A 13222-nucleotide genomic window follows, 5' to 3' on the forward strand; every position below is an offset into this window, starting at 1 on the left:
GAACTGCGGAGGGGTACCGCCGTGTTCTGGTCAAGGTCGGGATGATGCAACGGCCAAGGTTGATGCAGTCGATGGAGGCGGCGGAGCTCCGGAAGCGTCGGTCGTCCCGAGGAAGGAGAAGAATAGGCAGGGATAAAAGTGAAACCAGGGGCCCCCTGTCCCTATTTATAAGGAGATGGGTAAATGGCATGCGCGGGAATCGAGGAGGCTGAAAAAATAATTATGTGGCTATACGGACGCCTCGATTTTCGGGAGGTCCATTAAAGATAAAAATCTATTGAGATGTTCTGGGCTTTGTGCGAAGTTAAAGTGAGATGACGTCATGGCGGGATAACACAATTCTGAGATGTGATGTCACGGCGAGTTACAATGAAATGGTAAAGAATTGACGATGGAAGATTCTACTAAGTCAAATACTGAAGATTGATGTGAACAAGTTCAAATCAACCTAGGGCCTAATGTTGGGGATATAACTACTGGGTATGACCCGCCCAGGAGGGGCCGGGTCATGCCGCTAGCGGCTTTAAGATGAAGAGGCCCAAGAAGATATGAAGATGGCGGTTCATAGAGCAAGCTTATTGAAGGCCCAAGACCCGGGGACGACTTGAGGCCCACGGGTGTGAGCCGCCATATGTTTGACTTGTATTGTAAGGCAAGCTTAGTTAGATACCAAGCCAGACACATCTTGTATGAGCCGGCCGGGACTTTGTAAGCCGCCGGCATCAAGCTGTATATAAATGGGTGACCCGGCGGCGGGTTAACTCAAGGAACAATCGATCGAGAACTAGGTCAAGCGTATTCGCTCCCTGGTAATCGAAGCCCAAGCAATACAACCTAAAGTAGGAGTAGGCTATTACCTCATTGAAAGGGGCCGAACCTGGGTAAACTCTCTGTGTCCTTTGTCCCGTTTAACCCCTTTTAAGCTAACCTAGTTGCGATGGCTCCACACCTAAGCCCTTTTGCTAGGGCATCTGCCATGTTAAGTCCACGACACAAACGGTTCATCCGAGTGGGTTGTTTGCCGCGTATCACACACATCCTATTTACACGAATCATTTGTGTTCTTTTGGCTCATCTCAAACAGTTCATCTATGTGAACTGTATGCCGCATATCACACACACCTGTTAAGTTGAACCGTTTTTGTTGTGTTCCCTAATCGAAAATAGTTCGTCCGAGTGAACCGTATGCCGTATATCACACACACTTTGATCTGGCTAACCGTTTCTGTTGCATTCCCTAATAGCAAACAGTTCATCTGAGCGAACTGTATGCCGTATATCGCACACACCTTGATATGGTTGCACGTTTCTATTGTTCTATCTCATTACAAACAGTTTGTATGGATCAACCATATGCCCTGCATCGTACACGCAACTAAAATTGAACCGTATTTGATGTCTCCACCATCGCAAACGTTTTGCATCTTTTTTGACGGGTTTTTTACATCACCGTTTGCGATTAATGCATGCGCACAATTTCGTCAAAGGGTCTTTGATCGTAGTGTCGCATTAGCAGCATCCTGCAGTAGTGAATCTCTACTCCTAATGTCTCAGTTGGTAGTCTCCGTTCCAGGTTTATTTTTGTCCCACCTCACTCGGTTTATTTTGGTACCTTTTTTGGTACCTCCTCCCACCTCACGCTGACCCGCTATGAACCGAAAAAACCACGTACCGAGTCCTCCACCAGCCCCCGCGCTCTTCATTTCGTAACCACCGATCGCGCCCGAGACAAGCAACAAAGAAAAAATCTACGAAAATTAACCAGCGATAAAAAAACCTGCAAAAAATAAACCCGAGAACGAATCGCACGAGCGAGGCCTCCTGCCCTCGAGCGACCAGTCGCACGCACGACTCGCACACCAGATCACTTCGCCACCGCCCTCCATCCCTTCGCCACCGCAGATCCATCCTGCCGCCGCCGCCGCTCCATCCCTCTCTTCCCTCCAAGCTTGTCACCGGCGACGAAGCGTACGGCGCCCTGCGGTCGTGATCGATCGCCTCCAGGAACCTACCACGCGCGCCGAGGCGAGGGCCTCGTGGACTCCGTCCGTCGCCGCTTGGCCGAGGACCTCGTGATGGATCGATTATTTCTCAGCTTGGCGCATGCCGTACGGCAGCACGCCGCGCGCAGTTTCCTTGGATTCTATTCCATCTCTTCGCGTCCGCTTCCTCTAATTGTGAGTTTTGGCTGTAATGCGTTTTACAGATTCCCATCTACTGTACTTCCTATGTAGTGCATATCCCGTTCCTCCTTTTACATGCTTCTCAAATCATTCGTTCGTTCGTGCTGGTCATCCTCCTACATCTGTCTGTCTCGCTCTCCGATTGATTAATCGTGTTCATTGGGATTTAAAAAGAGGAACATGGATTTTTGTTGGTGACTTGTAAGCAGCAACAAGATCTTGTAATTTCTAATTTTCTAGCCATCCACGTGAGTACAGATCAGGTACCTTGTTCCCTGCCTTGCTTTGCATTTTTTATTTAATCAGTAGTGTTCATAATTTCATCTGTCATATGTGTTGTTTGCTACTTCCATGCCTTGCTCCAGTAATTAGCAAGACTGCTCCTAATTTGACAGTTTTTAGAATAGATACAACTGCTTCGAATTACGAGGAATTAGCTTTAGTTAATGTTAAAAAACCAGAATTAGCTTTAGTTAATGTTAAAAAAACAAGTGAAAATTTTAGGATGATAACAATTTGAGTGGGCATGAAAGTGTACCTTGTTTACCTAATATTCGAAATATAAGTGTCGATGACAAGATCACAAGAGCGAGCAACTTTTACCTTTACTGTTTATGATCCTGTTTTTTCGATAGGTCACATGTTTGCAACATAGGTTATAGTGTACGGAGTATCTTTCGGCAAGAAAATGGTAATATGAATGCTCATATTTTATGTGGCATTAGGGCCCCTTTGTGTTACCTAGCCTCGGGCCCCTGAAATCTCAGGACCGGCCCTGCACTACGTTATCCTCCCCTCTGCACCATTTCTCTTTCGGTTGGGAGAGTAGTTCTTGACATTGCCACATGTTTGATCAGGCAAGTACCTCGGGGCAGAGCCCGCGCTGCCATACCTGAGCCCCTACATGCGCGGTGAGAACCTGCTCGTCAGCGCCAACTTCGCGTCCACCGGCGTCGGCATCCTCAACGACACAGGCGTGCAATTCGTAAGCTCCACGCGCACGCACACACACATGCTCGAATCATGTATACGTATCTACAATAATGCAATGGAGATGACAATAATGTTGTATGTGTGCGTGTGCAGGTGAACATCATCAGGATCGCCCAGCAGCTGCAGAACTTCCAGGACTACCAGCAGAGGCTAGCGGCGTACGTCGGCGAGGACGCGGCGAGGGAGCGCGTGAGCCAGTCGCTGGTGCTCATCACGCTTGGCGGCAACGACTTCGTCAACAACTACTACCTGGTGCCCTTCTCCGCTAGGTCCCAGCAGTTCGAGATCCACGACTACGTCCACTTCATCATCTCCGAGTACAAGAAAGTCCTCGCGGTAATAATAATTAACCTCTTCTCTTACTTACCACTAATCAATTCCCAAACATGCAATATTTCTGCTCCAAAACATAATTGCATTTGTAAAACATGATTAGCATTCAAGGTGAAAAATTGCCAGGACGTTTTTTGTCTTCTATTTTGTCAGTATGGTGCACAAGAGTGGTAGACCTAAAATTCCCAAAATTAGACAGGGAAATGAAATGTTTGCTGCATGCCGGCTAGAACAGTAGTGGAAAGAGATGAGTCTGTAGACTGCCTGCCCGCCTGCCTGCCTGATATGATGGTGAGAGAGATGGGTGGTAGCACCGTTGAAGTCATTTTTGTAGTGGAGTCATTTTTGGGTGGTATGTTCAGCAAGCAATAAACTGACACGCGGCCTGTAGTGTTCTGCACGCCGAAATCAGAAGCACACACTGTTTCTGGTAAGAGTTGGCCCATGAAGCGAGAAACGATTTTATTCATGGTTGATAGCCACTTTGAGTAACTGTCTGAGACATCTTCACTGCGGAGGCCTAACCCTAATGAGCTATTGCAATATATTATGCAGTACCCTAATTGTTCATTACTAAATTCTAACTGCTTGAATTCTGATTTTCATATACATCTTAATATTTCAGTCGAGTTTCCTACATTGCAGGGTGATATGGATGAAGGAAAAGAGGCCAGCAGTGCTGGGCTAAACAATTCAGGGAGGTATTGGATTGGCCTCTGTAGAAACTATGGTAAAGGTAACTTGAGAGTGCACTTTAGGTCTTTATTACATTTCTAAAATGGTTGCTTATAAGTTTTAGCTATCCTATTGAGTAAATCTCAATCTCTCATGGTTGGGATAAACTTTCTCATAATGCATTCATCTATATATGTCAGAGAGCTAAATTTCTCATAGTGTCGGAGAAAGAAGGTTTGAATATTATTTTCTTGACATGTATCTTATTTCATTGACGCAATACTAACTAATCTATCCAACCCATTTGTTCAAAATAGACAAAGGTGAATACTCGGGTAACAATTTGTTGAGCAAACCATTCCAATAATCCTATTTGTTTCAGGCATAGCTAGAGTGTATTACAACAGAAGAGTTTCTTGTGCTGATACTTGAAAATCTGCACTCACCTAAATAATGAGCTCCTGCACCTGTTTATCCACCACATGTATCCTGATTATCAAAACAAAGATACTCGGATGCTTGACAATATTGTTACTGAGTCTAGAAATCTTGTTACTGTGATTGTCCACCACAGGCAACCATTCTTTGACTTTGATTGTTACTGAGTCTATATGGTTATAAAAAAATAATATCGTGTGAGAAATCTTGCTAGCTGAACGAGGTTCCTGGAAATAGATTACATGTTGAAGCCTAGAAGTAAGCAATTAAAGTGCATATGTACTTGTAGACAGAACACGTTCTTGATATCTTTGATTTTAAATTGTAAAGGTATTGTCATTTCTAGGACCACGTACTCATCTGCTATGCATTACTTGGCTTCGTGCTCTGTTGGTGCTTTTCTTGATTACGAAAAGGGTAGAACAGAGTGTTGGCATTCGCTGCTTTATAGCATATTTTTTAATACGATTTTGGATATTTTGTTTCCGTACTGTACCTTAGTTTGGGACTTATTTTGCAGGCACCTAATCTTGGGCCCCTAGAAGAAGGAAACTCAACATGCATGGTTCTCATTAGAGGCAACCAGACCGTTGTTGAAAATATTGATGATTCCTGTTGTGTATTCTCAAGGAATGGTCAGGTTTAGTACTGTAAGTATTTTCTTGTTAAATATATTTGGGTGGTGCCCAAAATGCAGAGGTGAAAAGCAAGAAACATAAAACTACCTCTGAAGAAAAGTTCACCACGCCTCCGAGAATGTCACCCTGCTTAGTTGAACGGAAGTTTAATGATATTTAGTTTAAGTGGAAAATTGATCAAATCAGATCATCTAACCTTTGTAAACTAGGCAACTGAATCATCTCATCTCGACAAAGTTCAGTACATGGTGAAGATATTAGAGTTTGACTAATTCTCTTGAAAAATGAATCACCTCTCAACTTGCGTCGCGGGGCTAACAAAATATAGGTACATGGTGAAGCCAAGTGACACTCTTATTTTTCTTTCATACAGGACCGTTGCGGTGCGTAGAAGAAAGGTGCTACTTTCACTTAGTTCTCTCAGTTCTAAGTTGGGACTGCAAAAATTTGAGGATTTCCCCACATGTGAGTTGCCTTGATTAGTTTTGGCTTAGTTAGTGAAATGAACTGGAAGTAACTTCTGAATTTGTTTGACTTTGGACTTGCTAGAGACCTAAAGTTTTTGCTTCTAGCATTTCTCTTTTGTAAGCAGCATGGCAAACCCGGTTTCAAAGTAAAGACCTGAGGAAGAATGTGGATTGATCATTGTGATTTCAAGTCCTTCAGGTGATTGATCACTGTGGTAATTCATTCTTTTGTCAAAATTTGATTACAATTGGGGTTGGAGGGAAGCAACAAAATTCCTATCCTGTAATAGACGTTTTTGGTGTGTGACTTGATAGTTGTTCACGTCGATACAAAATTTCATTCATGTGGTTTTTTAAGGCATTTGAATTTAACATTGTTTTTATGATTGTCTAAGAGCTGGAGCTATTAAGACTTGGGACAGATATATACAGGTAACAGGGGCCTACAAGATCCAATTCATGTTAGTTACCTATAACTCTGTACCTAAATGCATCTTTCATAATGTTATTTCTGTAATTTATAGAAGTAAACAAATTCCTTACAGGTTTGACAGTTCGTCAAAATAAACAAGTAGTATTGATGGGTAAAGGTGGGTACTGATTTAGTATGAACAAGTCTGCATGTTTTAGAACTTCTGTATTTTCTGAGTTTTCTTTTGTTCATGCATTTTCCGAGCTTATGTATTTTTTGAGTTTTAGCAAGCTGGAAATATGGCGCTTATTCAGAAATGTGGCATATCAATATCATGTGCTTGCATATGTAGTATCCAGATAAAAATGATGTGCAATGATGAATCCTGACAATCTACACACACATCACTGTATTTTGTTCACTTGCTTGCTATTTCTGGACTATTATTGATGGAGCAGCAGAAGAGGCTTTTAGTGTTATAATATATGTTCGACTTATAAATTCAATAGCTGAACAAAACTTTCAAAAAGATTACTTTGACTGACTAAAGTATGGACATATATACCGCGTGTTATCGTTTCTTCTTCTTCTTCACTTAACTACATGTGAAGCTGAAGCTGAGCCAATGTGCTTTTCCAGAAGAAACTGAGGCACATCAATCAAACGCCAACCCACCTGCTATTGGCACTAAATGAGGAAGGAAAAAGAACATTGTCCCTGAAGGCTCAAGACACACAAACAGGAAACTGAGTTTGGGAAAGGTGGTTGTCTCCTTGACGCACACCATGGTGCCCTTGTCTACTCTCTGTCTTCTTCCTTGCACAGGTATTTTGTTTCAAGATTTCGTAAGTGGTCCGCACTGACAAATGAAATACGCAGAAAAAGATACTTATGTTGTTTTGTTCTTGCAGACACCTTTTTACTGGTAGTAGGTTCTCTCATAGCATTTTTCGGTGGAGTTGTACTGGCATCTTTGATTGAAGTTTCTTTCAACTGGTTAGTTATAATCTTCCCATTTCTGAAATTTCAAAGTCAAATGATTGGGGAATGCATCACACTATCCATTAGTTCAGTCAAGCTCACATTATTGGCAATTGAGTTAAGTCTTATATTTATATGCCTGTAACACTCAAAACTTTCTAAAATGAGAAGTGATATGTTAATTTTTTAAGAGACTGTGATTATGTTACAAGCATATACATCACTGGCAATGCGAAAAAAAACTAATAATACATTTTCCCGTTATTTTAGCTAAAATAATGGAGCACATTTTATTTTATTTTATTTGCAATCTGAAGCCTTGGTTGTACTTCAGTCTCTGGCAATTGGTTTATTTCTTGTGGTCAATTTTGGAGCAGATGATGGGTTGTTGGTTGTAGTGATTTGATATTTTAATGACTATTCATATCAATGATTATGCTTGGCCCCATGAGAAACACACGAGGAAGAAACGATTGTGAGATAGGGAGGGGAATAGAAAGATGACGAGGAGATGCATTTATCTACCACATCACAAGCATGAAATATCATCACATGTCAATTGTCTATGACTCCCATATCATATAAATAGAAATCCAATATTTTTGTTTCTTGTGAAGTTGGTTCACTTTATTCCCTTCCTGTTAGAGTTGATGCTTGAGATCTAGGGCCCAAACAATTTGTGACCATAGACTGCTCAGAGTTGTCCTATTTGATCTTCAAGTGCAACCCTTCCATTGTTCTATTGCATCTCTGAGCCATATTAGCATACATTTCTAATCAACAATGAACTACCGGATTTACTTCATGTCAGTTGTTACTATCTCTTAGAAATTCTTTCTGCATTCATCATATAAGCAATTAAATTCACTATCAGCAAAGTTCACTGCAAGTTTGCTGCACAATTTTTATTTGATAGATACACATGAGATTATTATTTTTCTTTACGTTTGTTGAATATATGAATAATTCATTTGAGAACAGGGACAAAACATGACAAGAAAGGGGAAGAACTAACCTACATGGAGCTTGGTCAAGGTCGTCGCTCATGTTTGATGGCATTGTTTCTGGTTCCACCGACGTTGTCGATGCCTGTTACCTATAGCCCCTTTGCTGCTTTCCTCGGTCGGGCGTGGTCCATCAGCCACTGCATGCAGACAATAGAATTTAGGCCAGCAATTGTCGCTTATCTACGCTACAGATCGACCCATAGACAGGGAAAGGAAGCGATGGTTGGTGGGGAGAGGAGCCGGGGGACGTGTTGTGACGGGACAAGAGGCGCAGTGGCAGGGAGAGAAGGTGAAGACTACGCCATGTGAGTTGCTGATGTTGTGCCTTATGCGGTGGGGATAAGGGATGTGTGATGTGCTTGTGTGGTGAGAGGCGAGGAGTGGCTTTTCCTTTTTGCGGGAGGTTTTTCATTTTTGTCTATTCTATTTTTATATTCAAGATACATACAATTATTTATCATCATTATAATCTAGATAATAAATATTTATTTATTCCATTAATGTGTTGAATTATTTTGTTTTTGATTTTAATATGCTCTCATGGAATGGTAAAAAATTGGTCCATCCCATTTACAAGTTGAGTACTCTATGTTTGCACGTTCTTACATTTTCATGTGAAATCTTCATGCTAACTGTATGAAGTACTCATGTAAGATGGTTACAAGTCAACGAAGATTTTTTTACTATAATTGCTCAAGTACTGTGCGAAGGAAGCTGAAGACAATATTCCTGATATTTTAGGAGATGTAAGTGAGGTGGAATAATGAAAATACATTGCATCAAGTACATTTTTCGATTGTTACTGTAAATTTTTTCTATACATGTGAAATTGGAAGTGCATAGCTTATGTATGCAATCAGAAAAAAATTTAAAAGGCCCGTGGCAACGCACGGGCATTGTACTAGTTGAGTTAATGGACGACGTAATTTTAGAAAAGTACCTTTTGGTTTAGCGTTTTTAGGAAAATACCAATTGGTAAGATTTAGTTTGATTGGGTGTGTGTAGGGGATGGCAAGGAAAGTTTTAATTTAGTTAAGATTTTGAAAATTTTGATTTGATTTGATTGAGTTAATGCATGACGTAATTTTAGGAAAGTATTGTCTGATTTAGGATTTTAGGAAAGTACTGTTTGGTAAGATTTGATTTGATTTGGGTATGTGTAGGCGAAGGCAAGGAAAGTTTTAATTTAGTTAAGATTTGATTTAATTTGATGGAGTTAATGCATGACCTAATTATAGGACGTAACTTTAGGAAAGTACTGTTTGAAAACCTATTTACATTGGTTTTTTATTTTATACGTTTTAGGAAAGTACCGATTTGGGCCGACTAGGGAAACCCAACAGTTGGGTTGATAGAAAGCCCGACCGCATCCCCCACAACAGATGGCAGGCGTCGGGCATGCAATTGAGTATGGTCATGTTCTGTTATTTCACTCCCATACTTTGTTGTGTAAACCGTTAAAGAACATCATATGACCGCATGCCGACCAAGGTAACACCAAATCAGACGAACCGAGCAACAAATTCTGATGCTGGTATTGCCCATAGTCCACGCAATGCAAATGTGATTGCCGACGCTTTTAGCTGCAAAGCCTATTATAATAACCTCGTGCTTCAACCAAGTCGGCCTTCTCTTTGTGAAGCCATCCGGAGTCTCAACCTTCAAACTGTTCCTCAAGGTTATCTTGCAAGCCGTGAAGTCATCCAACTCTTGAAGATCAAATCCGTAAAGCTCAACCATATCATGGTGATCAAGAATGTGAAAGAAGGCCTTAAAGCAAGCGTTCCTAAGTACAAGTGATCTTCCATTGATGGTCAAGATACCGTGTTCTCTAAGGATCGCATTGTTGTGTCCAAGCATGACGATTTGTGGAAAGTTATAATGCAATAAGCTCATGATATACCTTGTTCTAACTCGGAACCGGAAAGCAACGACCCTCCACTGACCTGGAAACAAAGCAGGAGAGGTGCTTGGCATAATCCAACCCGACGCACACCAAGAGCCGAATAAACCATGAAGATGGCCACCTGGGGATCCCTAATGCGTTTTCATGAACTTCCCGGGGTCCAAAACACGCCATCCGTCCAGATAACGTGATCACACACAACCTAACATCAACCCAACATGACACACGCAAAGGGAAGTGGAGTGAAACGACCAAGTAAACCTAAGGGAAGAGCATGATCATAGGGCACATGCAGAAACACATACATTGAACACAATAGCCGGGCAGACCGCGGTGTCCAAAAGCGGGGCAGACGTCTGAATACACGCCATCCGGCCAGGGGCTGCGATGGCAGCAAGCCGGGTGGCCAAAGCACCTCCACATGGCCCATACACGGACCAACCACGCAAGTCAAGCATGAGGGCCATCCATCCATAGGTCACAACTGGAAAATCACAGGTCGACAAAGACAAACTCCACTAACCAGCTAGCCCTGGTAGCGTGCAACCTGCCTTGTGTATCTGGTATGCCTATGACATGAAAACATACACTATGATGTTAGTTTAGCTCGACTAGTTGATCTTGCTTGTCTTGGGAAGAAAGCATAGAGAAATGCAACATAGAGGCAAAACAAGATGCATGGAACACGTTTCATTGATTTGCAAAATTACAACCTGTAATGGCACACTTCTCATTGGACCTTTAAATTCATTCACTTCGGAATCGTGAGGACAACTATGAAGTTAAAGGGGACCGTTACCAATGTTAACTTATAATGAGATATCAGGCAACGACAACACGTTAACCTAAGAGGCTAACTACTGCACCACGGGCAACCGAGAAGCAAGGCGCACCATTTATCCTTTTTTTTGAAGAAAACGCGCTGAGCACACTCGACCGTGCTCCATAGGTACGCCATGACTAGCTGGCCACCTGCCATGCATTGAACCCATTGCCCAATGACTCCTTCATGTGTTTTTCTCAGGACGATGCTGCAATAGGTGCACTGTTGGGCTCCTATCCAACTTCTTATCTATAGTTTGTTTCAGCGACCGGGCTGTCTACCGGCATGGCAGTTTTGGAGAACATGTAGAGAATTTTACATGGTTTTTAGCTGGTGGAGCCGAGCCCGGGGCACTGGACGCCGTCTGTGGTTTCATTTTCAATGAAATGGCCGTCTGTGGTTTCATTTTCAATGAAATGGAACCAGGGGTACGATTCAACACAAACATGACAGTTGAGCATGCATTTTTTCATTCTATTGGCAGTCCTCGATGACCCCTCGCTCGTTTGAATCCCTAAGTATGTCATTGTGACGAATATAGAGCTCCTCTATTGGTCTCCCTATGGCTCCAATGCAAGAGCATATCTTCGTATGTTAGACACTTGAGGTACCTTACTCAGGCAGGTCCATAAGCGAACACCATTCATCCAGAAAGCAAATGAATGCGATTAGGAGGCACTGAACATACGAAGAACCAAAAAAATAAGGACATTAAATCACATTGATGCTCTCAAAATATATTTTGGCTATGAAGGGCCCTAAAAACGTTCAATTCACTAAAATCAAGCGTCGCCCTCCTCACCATCGGCGTCGTTGAATGGACGAGCTGCACAACCACTCCCACATGATGTCCCACCCTCGATGAGCGGCAATGCCATCCCAAGCAAGGCAAGATATTTACCACATGTCATGCTGCGGCAGGGCCCATCGATGGACACATGTGCAGAAGGCCGATCGATTCCTCTGCATGAAGCTCTGACAGGGTCTACGCGATGATCCTCTGTAGCCTATGGGTGGGTCCCTGCTTGGGAAGCTCCAACAGAATCCTCATCGGGGGAGACGGTGAAGATGGCGTGGTCGATGCGTGATGATTCGTACACAACCAAGTTGACATTGACTACTGTTGGGTCCGCCTCCACTATCTCCATGATGACGACATCGGACACGTGCTCTGTCTCCAACTGATCCTCCGCTTGACAATGATCCTCCAGGATCTGGAGGTTATAGTGCTACTCCTCCAACAACTTCCGAAATGCGGACGCTGGATGCTCCTCGATCGGTTAGGTCATCGGTTTGGTTTTCAAACTGTGCATCATGTAGTGGATGCTTATGGGGTTGCGATGACCCTGGGCTTTTAATGCTCATGAAATGACCGTGTCCGGCCCGCCGCACCCCCAAGAAAGATAACTTGCAGCGCCATCTTATTCTTGGTGTGCCATAATTTGCCCATAAGGCCTACCAAGGAAACCCTAATTTCTGAGAATATTTAAACCGTCCATCAATGTTTTCCCTTTCCCTATTTCCTCTCTCCTCTCTTCCACACAACCACAATGGCGGCGGAACAACTCCTTCTCCTCATTCGTTTTTGCTTCCCCATGCTCTCGCCTTTGCTCTCCTATCGCTACCGTCGCCGGAGGAATACGCCGTACATCTAAACCATCGCCCATGGCCAAGACATTGTGTTTTGCCAACACCGAGTGCTTAGGCATACTTAAGAGTATGCCTGTTAGCATGTTCTCTTGCCCTTGGGAGCAGGTAACAAAGCTATGATGAGCCATTGAGTATTTTTCATGTTTTTCATGTTAATTTTTTCCAATCTATTGCAAATCTATAAACTTTTTTTACGGGGACCTACAAGCTATCTTTAATCCATGTACATCCGCCCGCCCGTCTATATGAAATAGTTCTTCTTAGCATCGACAAAACTATGGGAATGGTGAAAATTGAATTTTTCTTTCCTCTCTCCCAAGGTGAGTTGGGAAAGCCTTCTTCCACTCGATCTCCGCCGGTGAGCCCGTGGATTCGCCTCCCCTCCGCCTGTCGCTCCGGCGGCCGGTGGTGGGGAGGATAATCCTGGTGTCTCAACTCCCGCTAGTAGATAGGTAGGGTTTTAGTCCTCGCTGGGGCGGCGTTTGGACGGATGGCGGCGCTCCTTCTTCGAGCTAGTCTCCCGAGCTCCGATCCTCCTCAAGTTCGTCCATTGGGATAGATTAGATGGAGCTCCGGCGTAGATTCCTGTAGCTCCTTGGGGCAGCGAGGTTAGGGTTTCTCGTCCTGCATATGCAATGGCGATATTTGATGTCAGGCTCTTCAGATCGATTCAAGGATTCAATGGTGATGACAGCGGCTCCAGGGCACTAGTCCTT

General features: G+C 43.1%; 1 protein-coding gene across 9 annotated transcripts; it reads left to right on the forward strand.

The window, feature by feature from the left end:
* Positions 1 to 1821: 1821 nt before the first annotated feature.
* On the forward strand, positions 1822 to 6965 carry LOC109769558 (GDSL esterase/lipase LTL1). Of its 9 annotated transcripts, none has more exons than XR_012189551.1 (9): positions 1823 to 2446; positions 3041 to 3168; positions 3270 to 3512; positions 4155 to 4239; positions 5143 to 5272; positions 5634 to 5725; positions 5810 to 6188; positions 6273 to 6317; positions 6779 to 6965. XR_012189551.1 is itself a non-coding variant. In XM_020328291.4 (5 exons), exons 2-5 carry the CDS (start codon positions 3088 to 3090, stop codon positions 5148 to 5150), a joined length of 417 nt encoding a protein of 138 aa, XP_020183880.1. In that variant the 5' UTR covers positions 1822 to 2446; positions 3041 to 3087; the 3' UTR covers positions 5151 to 5533. The 9 variants fall into 9 exon arrangements, 2 of the variants coding, with proteins under 2 accessions (XP_020183880.1, XP_020183879.1); XR_006666295.2 differs by having other exon boundaries at positions 1831 to 2446; positions 4155 to 4245; positions 5143 to 5262; XR_012189549.1 differs by having other exon boundaries at positions 1831 to 2446; positions 4155 to 4245; positions 5143 to 5262; positions 5833 to 6188.
* Positions 6966 to 13222: the final 6257 nt, after the last annotated feature.

This window comes from Aegilops tauschii, chromosome 7, assembly GCF_002575655.3.
Source record: "Aegilops tauschii subsp. strangulata cultivar AL8/78 chromosome 7, Aet v6.0, whole genome shotgun sequence".
Taxonomy (NCBI): Eukaryota; Viridiplantae; Streptophyta; class Magnoliopsida; order Poales; family Poaceae; genus Aegilops; species Aegilops tauschii.

Bases quoted from the DNA above. Each gene is read 5' to 3' on its own strand.
- LOC109769558 (XM_020328290.4), top strand. From the start codon at position 3,088: ATGCGCGGTGAGAACCTGCTCGTCAGCGCCAACTTCGCGTCCACCGGC. The intron at 3,169-3,269 runs GTAAGCTCCACG...GTGCGTGTGCAG, and splicing joins ACGACACAGGCGTGCAATTC to GTGAACATCATCAGGATCGC. The intron at 3,513-4,154 runs GTAATAATAATT...CCTACATTGCAG, and splicing joins AGTACAAGAAAGTCCTCGCG to GGTGATATGGATGAAGGAAA.